The 12,456-nt window shown below is 37.6% G+C and overlaps 1 protein-coding gene across 1 annotated transcript; it reads left to right on the plus strand.

The window, feature by feature from the left end:
* Window positions 1-231: 231 nt before the first annotated feature.
* LOC115231032 (alpha-mannosidase 2-like) lies at window positions 232-11,785 on the plus strand. The gene is made up of 2 exons (XM_029801128.2): window positions 232-364; window positions 5,460-11,785. The coding sequence occupies exon 2, from the start codon at window positions 5,571-5,573 to the stop codon at window positions 9,486-9,488; it is 3,918 nt and encodes a 1,305-aa protein (XP_029656988.1). The 5' UTR covers window positions 232-364; window positions 5,460-5,570; the 3' UTR covers window positions 9,489-11,785.
* The last annotated feature ends 671 nt before the right edge of the window (window positions 11,786-12,456 follow it).

Here is a 12,456-nt window from a genome sequence, read left to right on the forward strand (position 1 = left end):
ATTTTCATTTACTTTCACAGCTCAACTGTACCACCACTACTACTACTACTACTACTACTACTACTACTACTACTACTACTACTACTAATAATAATAATAATAATAATAATAATAATAATAATGATAATACTATTAAAACTATTACTAATGCTGGTGCTGCTGCTACTACTACTACTACTACTACTAATAATAATAATAATAATAATAATAATAGCATTGAAAAGAATTCCCTCTTCATTGCAGATAAGGAAGGGCTTCAAAGCCTGAAAAGAAGCCCAGTCAGTCTGTCTGTGTGTTCACCTGCATTCCTTAAGGAATCTCTTGTTGTTGTTCTTACTCCCAGGAATTCAGTCAACAATGGAAGGTAATGATGTTTTAAAACGGTGGTGGTTTGGTCTAGATTTCCTAAGTTAACAGTTGTTTATGTTCCAAAGTTCCTACCCAGGCTTGTTCCAGCTCCTTAATAGATAAATAAATAAATATCGTTTGTAAAAAACATTAATCCAAAAGAAGCCGCACACTTTGAGATGTAGGGCAGTATATATTAAAAATGAGGAAGGCCGGTTTATGGGATTACTTAGATGTCCTGTCCATAAAGGGCTTAGCTTTATGGCATATCATTAGATCCCAAAAACCTGGGATGATGTGCTTGGTGTGAGGGCGGTAGGATGAGGTGAAGCCAAGGTAGGAGTATGTGTGTGTGTATTCACACAAACAGACATATTAGTGGCTTTTATGAGGGGCAGTGTGTATACCCCAGTCATTGTTGTAAGAAGTTATTCCTTTTTTAGTAGCTATTTTCTTTTTTTTTTAATACGTTAATGTTAAATATGCATCGAAATATACTATTGATACTTTGCATGTTATTGGTTTCATTCACACATGGTATTTCCCGCTCATATAACGACCACGCCATGTAGTTATTTTCAATTCTATCCTATTGCTATAGAGAAGCAGAATGTGTTTTAGCTTTGGATCTGAAGGAATGAGTGTGTTGTTTATGACTGCTTTTAAATGTGTTCTCCTTTACTCTCATGCAATTCTTTACGATACCACCTGTGATGTTATATTAGCTCTGTACACTTGTCTTTGTCAGGCACAAACCTTGACTTGGGCAGGTAACAATGTTGCTGCACTTGAATTCTCATGGTTGATTTAGTTTATTCCTGGTACTGTTACTTCTGTTGCATTGAGCTGAATTGTGAATTATTTAATGCAATTCTAACATTTACTCTATCCTCATAAAATATGTAATACATAATTGATACAAATATGAACATTTTAAAATTTGATTGCTCATAATATCATTAAGTCTTGTATCAGCAGCTTCTTCCTTTCTTTTGTGTGTACAAAACTTGAACGCTTCCTTTACATTTTCCACTGTCAACTGGTGTGCATTTATTGTATGTGATCTGCTGAAATACTTGGGTACACACATGCTTAAAGACGTTTCTAATCTGCTACTGGGTTTAGGTGACAGGAGGTGGAGTTTCTGTTCATAATGATTGAAGCTGAAACACACCGGAAGGAAAGTCCTCAAGGAGAGGTCACTTGCTCAAATATTCGATTGGATTGCAGTTCACTGCAGCGCAAAGGCCCAGCATGTTCTCTCCGTCAACCGCAGCCTGATGTGGAGGTCGTGGATTTGAGCTTGAGATTATGCGGTTTGATGAACCTACTCTGTCACACTGGCTCTACATGGCTTGGCAGAGAGGTGCAGTTTTTGTACAGTTAATTCGGTTACATCGACCCCAGTGCTAAGACAGCAAGATAGCAGAACTGTTGTAGCATAAGAAAATATGGTTGTGGTTTGTCCCCATTACTCCGTAAGGAGCACAGGGCTGTTTTCCTGATTTCACTGGCATATATATTTCTTCTCTAGACGAGACACCGGTCCGTCGTGGAATTACTCATTCTTACCAGCCAAGTGGACTGAAGTAGCATGAAAATGAAGGAAAGAATGAAAGTCAAAATCCGCATCTGTGGAATTTGAACTGAGAATGTAAGGACGGACGAAATACCATTAACCATTTCGCCCAGCGTGCTAACCATTCTGCCACTTCGCTACCTATAGCTCAAATATAACAATGTGTAATAATCCTTTCTACTGGAAAAACAAAGCCTCAAATTTGGAGGAAGGGATTAAGTCGATTACATCGACACCAGTGCGTACCTGGTACTTATTTAATCGATCCCGAAAGGATAAAAGGCAGAGTTCACCTCACCGAAATTTGAACTCAGAACGTAGCGACGGACGAAATATCGCCAAGCAATTTCGTCCAGCGTGCTAACGATTCTGCCAACTCGTTGCCTTAACATTGTGTAATAGCAACGTTGTTTCTGATTTTGGCACAATGCCAGCAGTTTTTGAAGGGTGGTGGTGTATTAGTTGATATTTTCAACCCTAGTACTTGTTTAATATTTTGTTGACCATCAAAGTATTACGATTATAATGATAACCTGAGTTATCATTCCTAAGGTATTTTTCGATGTTGTTGTTACTGTTGTTGTTCAGGTCACTGCCTGGAATCGAACTCGGAACTTTGGGGTTAGTAGTTCTCACTCTTAACCACTACGCCATATTCCCGTGGGCATTAATAATATTAATAATAACAACATCGAAAAATAGCTTAGGAATGAGAACCCAGGTTCGAAATTTCCTCCAGACACCTGATGAAGGCTGGAGGGTATATCAACCGAAACGTTGTGTTAACAACAAACAAGATGAGGATAAATATCCGTCAAATGTAAATAATTTCATGTTATACAAAAGGAATTGCGAGGTGTATCAGAAAAGAAACTGGACTGGAGTCAGAAAAATTTAATGTTACATCCAAGCTACAAAATACAAATTTTCCCCTCCGAAAAAAACAAACCAAAACACCCTCGAGTCTAACGCACTTTCTCATCCTTCTCCAGCATGCCTCTATGCACTCTTGGAGAAAAAGGAAAAATCTAACGGAGTCTGGTCGGGTGAGTAGGAAGGCTGCTCCAGCACAGCGATATTGTTCTCAACAAGGAACTGCTGGATGCTTTGAGTTTTGTAAGCTGGCGTATTGTCATGGTGAAGCAGCTACGAGTTGTCCTGCGCAACACACTTGTAAATAGTCGAGCAGTGAGCCGAGAATCGCTACGGTCCACCTGTCACATGTACGAGGGGCGTTCAATAAGTAATGCCCCTGACCCACTTCCCATAGCAGTAGAGCAACGAAACTTGGCACACTTATTAGTCTTTTTCTACATAGGAACCACTCAGAGTTACACATTTCTCCCTTCGTTTGATGCAACTCTGGAGACCGTTTTTGTAGAAGACCCCAGCTTGGTCCTCCAACCACGACGTGACTTCAGAAATCAAGGCTGCATCATCTGGGAAACGCTTTCCTTTCAAAAACAACTTCATGGCTAGAAAGAGGTGAAAATCAGAGGGTGCAAGGTCAGGAGAGTAGGGGGATGGGGGAGGAGTTCATAGCTGCACGCTTGTGCTTCTGATCTGGCGACACGCGAGTTGTAGACCGGAGCGTTGTCCTGCAGGAGGAGGATGCCTTTGCTGATCTTGCCCCGCCTCTTGATTTTGATAGCTTCTCTTAATTTCCTCAAAAGTGAAGCATAATAGGCTCCTGTAATTGTGGTACCCTTTGCCAGGAAATCTGTCATCACTACTCCGTCCTGGTCCCAGAAGACTGTGAGCATGACCTTGCCAGCGGAGGGCTGCACCCTTGCCTTCTTTGGAGGAGGTGAGTCACGGAGCTTCCACTGCATTGACTGGGCTTTGGTCTCTGGATCATAGTGATGGACCCAGGTTTCATCCTGTGTAATCAGTCTTTTGAAACATTTTGACTCATCGTCTTGGCACATCTCCAAATTCATCCTCGAGCACTCAACGCGTTCTTGCTTCTGGAAAGGTGTGAGCAACCTGGGAATCCATCTGGCAGACACCTTTTGCATATGCAAATGGTCATGAATGATAGTTTCCACAGACCCGGTACTAAACTTGACCTCATGGGCTATTTGGCGAATAGTTATGCGTCGATCTTCCAAAATGGCAGCCTCAACTTGACGGACAGATGCCTCATCAATGTCAGAAGGGGGGGCGACCAGATCTGGGAGCTGTTTCCACAGAGTTCTAACCATGTTTGAATCCACGATGCCAGCGTTTTACAAGGTCATATGATGGGGCATCATCACTATAAGTTACTTTCATTACATCAAAAGTCTCCCGTGGTGTGCGTCCTTTCAAATACAAAAACTGGGTCACTGCTCGACACTCAACAGGCTCCATTTCACACTTGACTCAGTTCAAACACCTGTATATCAGAAACCACAATTAGTTCAGAGCTGTAATTTGCTACTTAATCTATAGAGATATAAATAATTGCACATGTAAATTTTCAGCTAGATCAAATAACTGCAAGTGGGTCAGAGGCATTACTTATTGAACGCCCCTCGTACGTAACGTTGGCCTCAATCTTGCTCGCTGAAGGCCTTCCGCTCCTGGGTTTCGCCTTTCACGTCCTCACATCACTTTTTAAACCTTTTGTTCCACTCGAAAAAAAGTGGGGAGGGGGGCGGTATCGTCTTCTTTTTGTTCACTTGCTGCAAATGTCCGAGTGCTTACGAAAGAGTTTTCCCCAAGCAGACCAGAGACTTCAGGCTGGTACATTGTTCTGTACCCATTGCAAGACGGTTTAAAATAGAGGAGCTTTTAATAAAAGCACGTGAAAAAAAAATACAATGGCTGCAGAAAGCTGAAATCGCACTTACATACTCCCCAGATATTTCGTCACATGGTGACACAACCCACCAATAGCTCACAAAACACACTCGATCGTATTACAGTTCTGATACATCTCGTACGTCCAGTACTATTTAAGGTATTGTTTTCAGTCGACTTTGTTTGTTTGTCCGTGGACAAGATATTTTAAGAACCGCTGGATAGATTCTGATGAAACTTTCAGAGATGTTTGCCCTTCTGTTTGGCACGAACTGATTAGAATTTGTCCCTTATCGGACAAAATCTGAATTATCTTTACCGATTTTTTTTACTTAATTTTTGAGAGCAATCGGTTTCATTTTTAGTATTCTCGTTTGTGAGAATACTATCGTTGAGAGGTCGTTGGTGTTGCTTTGGCAGTTGTTTGCGCTCTTTGAGTGCTCTTGTATTTATGATATAATTATTCTTTTATTCTTTTGTTTCATTCACTTGACTGAATCCGGAACCATGTGGTTGGTAAGCAAGCTTCTTACCACACAGCCACTCCTGCGCCTCATCGTTATTTTTCACATCGTGTTTAGCCACCATCCTTACGATCATAATATTTTTCATAATATTAAATGCAGTGTATTTATATATTTGTTAGTATAGACACAGTGTTGTAAGAAATAATGATGATGATATTTATTTTGTTATACAATGAAATTTAACAAACTTCCTAATTTCTTTCCCTTTTCTGTTTTTCCAGATTACGCACACTAAAGCAAGGCTGGCGTCGCTTACCACAGATTGCGAGTATTCGGACAGTTTGTCCAGCCCGACCTCATCGCCACCATCGACAGTCGGCAGCGCATCAGCAATGAAAAATACCACAATCAACTTGACCACTGGTCGAATCACAGGAAGGATGAAGTTTAATCAACGCCTCTTCATTCTTTTTGGAGCTACTTTCTTCTCATTTGCATTTTTTCTCTTATTCGACCAGAGCATGCCCTGGCCACAACAACAAATCAGCCGGACTCGTCTGTTGGCCATTAAGCTCTGGCCAAACCAGTTGGACTGGCAGCCGCCACGACATCACCACCACGCATGCTCATGGAGCACGACACCGTCCATTGACAGGATTGTCACAGCGAACTTTTCCACATTTGATATGATACCCAAACTTGTTTATGATGTCATGGCTGACGGTTCATATCCGCTCCCAAATCCTAACAAAGCTTTAGATTTATTATCTTTAACATCATCATCACTATCATCATCTTTCTCATCGTCATCATTATCAAAGTCTTTATCATTATCATCCTCATCATCATTATCAAACTCCTTAGTGTTATTAGATTCTTCTCTTTCATCCTCGCCATCGTTATCATTATCACCAACATCATCATTAAAGTCTGCTTCATTGTTATCATCATCTAACAATGCTGAACTTGTTGTTGTTGATGGTGATGATGCTGGTGACGACGATGATGATGATGACGATTCTCATCATAGTAACGTAGATGGTGATGGCCCTGGCGGAGGTGGTGGTGGTGGTGTTGCTGTTAGCCACAGTAGAGATAGTATAAGTAGTAGTAGTAGTAGCAGCAGCAGTAAAGTCAGTGAGGACGGTCTTACTGTTATTGTTGTCCCTCATTCACATAATGACCCAGGATGGCTGAAAACAGTGGATGAGTACTACTCAGATCAGACAAAGCACATACTGGACAACATGGTGCAGAAACTGACCACGTACCCTAACATGACATTTGTGTGGAGTGAAACAATTTACTTAGCCATGTGGTGGAATGATCAAGAAGATGCAATCAAAGCACAGGTTCGTAGACTGATACGTCGGGGTCAGTTAGAGATTGTGCTGGGTGGCTGGGTGATGCCAGATGAGGCTACCACTCATTATTATGCAATAGTTGACCAGTTGATAGAAGGCCACCGATGGGTGATGGATAACTTGCATGTGATCCCTGAAAATAGCTGGTCAATCGATGCTTTTGGACATTCTGGCACAATGCCTTATTTACTGAAGGAAGCTGGTCTGAAAAACATGGTTATACAGAGGATTCATGGTGCTGTAAAAGGTTATTTAGCCAAACGTAAAAGCCTTGAATTCAACTGGCGCCAATACTGGGATCCTAAAGGCACAAAAGATATGATGTGTCACACAATGCCATACATGTTATATAGCATTAAATATACCTGTGGTCCAGATAAGTTCTTCTGCCTGCTTTATGATTTCCGCAACATTCCTGGTGAAAGACGCGAAGGTAAGAGTCGTGAAATAACCATGAAGAATATTGAAATTCAGGCAGAGTACCTTTATAAAGAGTACATGAAAAAGAATTTCCTTTATAAGTACAACGTCATCCTTGTGCCCCTTGGTGATGATTTCAGATATGACAAAGAATTAGAATGGGATCAGCAATATCAAAACTACATGATGCTGTTTCATTATATGAATTCCAGGAGAGACTGGAACATAAAACTTCGTTTTGGAACCCTCAAAGATTATTTCGATATTGTCCGTAAACGCCAACTTGTATATCCAAATTACTTTGGTGATGATAGTTTAAAGTTGCCCTCTCTTAGCGGTGATTTCTTCCCTTATTCGGATAAAAACTATGACTATTGGACTGGATTCTATACAACACGGCCTTTTGACAAAAGATTTAGTCGAAATCTTGAAAGTTATCTGCGAGCAGCTGATATCTTATACTTCTTAGCCTGTTCTTATTCCAGCATCTGGGACGTTCCATATGAGAAATCTTTCGAGGCTGCTGGTATGTTGAAAAGAGCACGTAGATACCTCGGTTTATTTCAGCATCATGATGCTATTACAGGAACTGCCAAAGATAATGTTGTATTAGATTATGAAGAAAAACTGGCTATTTCTTATAACCTTACACAAACTGTTATTGGTGACGCTTTGGAAATACTTTTGTATCGCTCCAAGAATGGACCCAGTAAGTTTGTGACACCAGAAACCGTTCGCATATCTCCGACGACTTCTCCACAAAAGCAGATTTTGCGAGTTGACAAAGCCGGTTTGCGACTGATACTTTTCAACCAATTGTTGCAACAGCGTCAGGATATTGTGACAGTGCTTGTTACTACAAACAATATCGAAGTTTTAGATGAAAACAAAAACTCAATACCATGTCAGATAAATCCCTATTGGACAGACCATACAACAGTTTCCAAAAGCGTGTTTGAATTAGTATTTTTAGCTAATATGGCACCATTAGCTTCAACTGTCTACACACTTCAAATACCTTTGGAAGAACAAAAAAATACATATCTTGCTCGAATTGGTGCCATAAATCACGAACACTTAGTAATACCATCTACAAGTGGTTTTGTCAAGGAAAAACCCTGGATTAGTAGTAATTCTGAATCAATAGTTTTGGAAAACAGTATCATAAAAGCTACATTTTCTGGCAATCGAGGTCTTTTACAAGAAGTCGTTGATAAAACCACTGGAAATTCTACTCAGATAAAACTGGATTTCCTTGCTTATCTCTCTCAGGGTAGTGGAGCATATTTATTCTTACCAAATGGTCGGGCACGCTCTATCACAAATAACAAGCATATCGTACGCGTTGTTCGTGGTCCATTAGTATCTGAAGTACACGTACTTCACAAATATATATTGCATCGTATCAAGTTGTATGATGTGCCTGGACTTCAGAGACATGCTTTGCATATTGAAAATACAGTGAATATTAAAAGTTTCCGTGATCGGGAAGTAATCATGCGTCTTCAGACTGATATTAAAAATCCCAATCAAACGTTTTTCACTGACCAGAACGGCTTTCAGATGATTGGCCGCAGAAATCAACCTCGGTTGCATGTGGAAGCCAACTATTATCCAGTAACAACCATGGTCATGCTAGAAGATGACCTACGACGACTGAGTCTTCATGTTGACCATTCACATGGCGTGGCATGTTTGGAAACAGGTATGGTTGAAGTCATGCTTGACCGACAGCTCAGCTATGATGATGAACGTGGCCTTGGTCAAGGGGTTGAGGATATAAAATCCGTGATTTCAAAGTTTGTTCTTCATCTTGAACCACGATACAAAGGCAAGCAGTTTACATCTAATGATGATGATACAGTTAACAATAGGCATAATGTCAAAGAAGATACCCTTCAGTTTGACTCGGATGCAGCCCAGAGACATGAAGCAGCACAAAATATCAATGTGGATAGAAATAGAGATGGAATTTCCAAAACTTTAGTTCGAAATTCTGATTCTGATGGTAACGCTCAAAATATAAAAATGAATTTACCAATTTCGGACAGTTTTGCATCCTACACTGACTCGCAAAAATCTAGTACACACACGCAAGAGCTCCGTTTTACATACCCTTCGCTTTTAGGCATTTATTTGAATTATTACCTGCAGCATCCCTTGATAACATATTTCACTAACATGCCCTCAGAAAAGCTTGCCCCCACTTTCTTGCCCATTGACGGCCAGATTCCTTGTGACATTAACATTCTGTCTTTGCGGGTCCTAGTTAATTCCGATCTTGTTCAGAACGGCTCTAGCTTGATACTGAATCGTGAAGGGTTCAGCTGTGAATTCCCTACATCAGAACCGGTCTGCAGTTCTAATTGGGGTCAGTTCCCTGTTAATGCCATGTTTGGGAAAATACCTTTGAAATCTTTCCGGCGAACTTCGTTGTCACATTTGTATGACCTTGAAACTCTCAGCCCAAATTCTGTCTTAAAACTTGCTCACATGGAAGTTTCCTCGTACATCTTAAAGACATAAAATAAATTGGTGTGTGTGGATATGTATATATATATATATAAATATATATATATATAATATAAAGTGTGTATATGTGTAAAATAAGCACAGAGAAAACGAAAAAGAGAAGGAGGGTGTTGGCAGATGGTCGCAAATCTTAAATATAACAGAATGTGGCTGAAATATCTGCAAGAGATGTGATGAATATTTTTTAATGCATTGTTTTTTTCCCCTCGCGTCAGTTCAGATGTCAAACGACATAGGTACATAAGAAAAACCAGGAAGAAACCATATATATATATATATATATATTTATATATATATATGATGAAGCTATGGCATAGAGATTTGCTTTGATATATCGTAGAATGAAAAGAAAAAAATGTACTTATATATATATATGTATATATATATATATAATTTTAAAATATGAGACACAAGTGTACTATTTAAGCGTCGTTGAGAAGAGGAAAGTGAAAGTGGTATGGGGAGCGGTCTTTGAGTAATATTTGTAATAACCAGAATTTCTGTCAAAAACATTTGTCACAGGAAAAACAAAAAGAAAAATCAATTTGACGATGCAATTGTCTGTTTTATTTATTTTTTTAATATATCAATTTTTTTTTAAAAACGTAATGAGTTATTAATTAATTAATTGCTGTTAATTAAATTGACTGCAGAAGACTATGTAATAAAGTGAAGAGAAAAATAATTTCATGAAACAGGCATGTCTGTCGAAGAATTGCTGCATACAAACCCACGCACACACTAACAAAACCTCGCCCCCAACTGACACCCACTCACAAACTACACACATACACACACTCCACTAACACACCCCCTATCTTTACACATCCAAATATATTTTAGTAGATCTTGAAACATCTTGAATCTTACGTCTGATTTTCACATTGTCAATGATTAAATAGCATTGACTGACATAATTGGTAAAGTGGAACTCTGAGTAACAATTCAAGACGTTTCACTTTCTATAAATATTTATATACTTTTGTCTGCGTATTGGTTCTTCGTTTCAGAGTTCGTCAACATAATTGTTTACCAATCCAATATATATATATAATATATATATATATAATATATATATATAATTGTTTACGTCATAAGAATATAGAAACTTCGAGAGACGTAGAATAATTCGTTTTTAACGTTGGAGCTCGAAGTATATAATGGTATAACTATCATGTAAATATTGGGTTAAAAATACTTATCGCTAGAAAAATATCGAATGTTTTTTTTTAAACCAATATCTACACCTTGTCATGTGTAGCTTTATCTACTTTGAGTTTCACCGTTAAAAAACACTATATATATGTACGTGCGTTGATATATATATATATATATATACATATATATATATATATATATATATATATATTATATATGTGTGTGTGAATGTAATCTTCAGTTGGCTGAGGTGACGTTGGAAAAAAAGGAAGGATATTGTTTATGTTTGGGAGATCTGTCTCTGCCTAGGGCGGTGCAGTATTTGTGTTTGTATGCGTGTGAGAGAGATAAACGAACACACAATAGAAGTGAAATAATGAAAGAGAGAATGTGTTTGTGCGTGTGAAAATCTATGAGCCTGTGGTTCAGACTGGTATGTATTCAGTGCGAGAAGTAGTGTGCGTGTATTTGTGTCTGTGTGTGTGTGTGTATAGATAATTTAACTTTGTAATTTTGAATGTAAAATAAGGTCTTGAGTTATCAATCATATTTTCTGGATTTTATTAAGAGATGGAAAAAAAATCGAAAAAAAATGCATGTAGATTATTATGGGCAGAACCAGAATATATGTCAGCATGTGTGTGTGCGTGGGTATATGTGCATGCATGTTTATATATGATTTTAAATGTATATGCTTTTATATGTATATATATTGTGTACGTATATGCACGTACATATGCGTGTGTATATAAAGATATATAATTATATATATAATAATGTGTACATATGTAAATATATATATATGTATGTATGCTTGCGTTGACTGGCTGTGCGTGAGTGTATAATGTAAGAATACTGCCCATTACTAGAAATTTATAATATCGGATGTCATTTATGGAGAACAATGAAGACAGTAACACTATGTTTAATAATAATAATGATATTAGGGATATTAATATTTTTTAATGTTGATAAAAGCAACAAAAATACAATAAACCTTTATATAAAAGGTGACAAAATCAATTATACGATTTGAAATATAAAATAAAAAAACGAAAATGTTACACAACCAAAACATTGATTGCTTGAGGTATATATACAAAAAAAATCTGGTAATATAAATAGCATTGACAGCAAACTCTTTATATAATATGTATGCATATATATATATATATATATATATATACATATATATATATATACATACATACACTCTTGACATTTATGAAAATACTGATGTTATCTATCAAAAGAACAGGATGTGAACAAACACGCATGTATACATTGATACAGAATGCATACACATACCCAAAATGTTATGTTACTCATGAGTTAAAAAAAGCAAACTATGATTATAGTTTTTAAAAAAATAATGTTGGTGAGACGTTTTTTTTTATAATTAAAGACATAAAAAATTATAAGAAAATTAAAAATAATAATAATAATGTATTGTGTGGACATTTTTATTTTTGTCTCTTTTTCTTTACACTTGGAAAAGCGTGCTTGATATTTTGCTGCAGATCAACCATGTTTGTACAATCACACTGTAGTTATTTCATATATCTTTATTCTATTCATACAAATTTCAGATCATTTCTGACAAAGTTCTCGTTTTGCATAACCATTATTGTTATAGCTGATTTGTTAATAAAGCATCCTCAGGGTAAAAGCTTGGCAGAAATTATAATGAAACGTGTTCAGATATTATGATGAAACGTCTTCAGGGGAAAGTCGTAGAACAAATGTTACCGATACAGCTTCTCATGAATGTTTTTCTACGACATTGAAAATTTACATGATCAGA

Source organism: Octopus sinensis, unplaced genomic scaffold (genome assembly GCF_006345805.1).
Source record: "Octopus sinensis unplaced genomic scaffold, ASM634580v1 Contig17224, whole genome shotgun sequence".
Lineage (NCBI taxonomy): Eukaryota > Metazoa > Mollusca > Cephalopoda > Octopoda > Octopodidae > Octopus > Octopus sinensis.

Excerpts from the sequence above, each read along its gene's own strand:
- LOC115231032 (XM_029801128.2), top strand. The coding sequence starts at position 5,571 with ATGAAAAATACCACAATCAACTTGACCACTGGTCGAATCACAGGAAGG.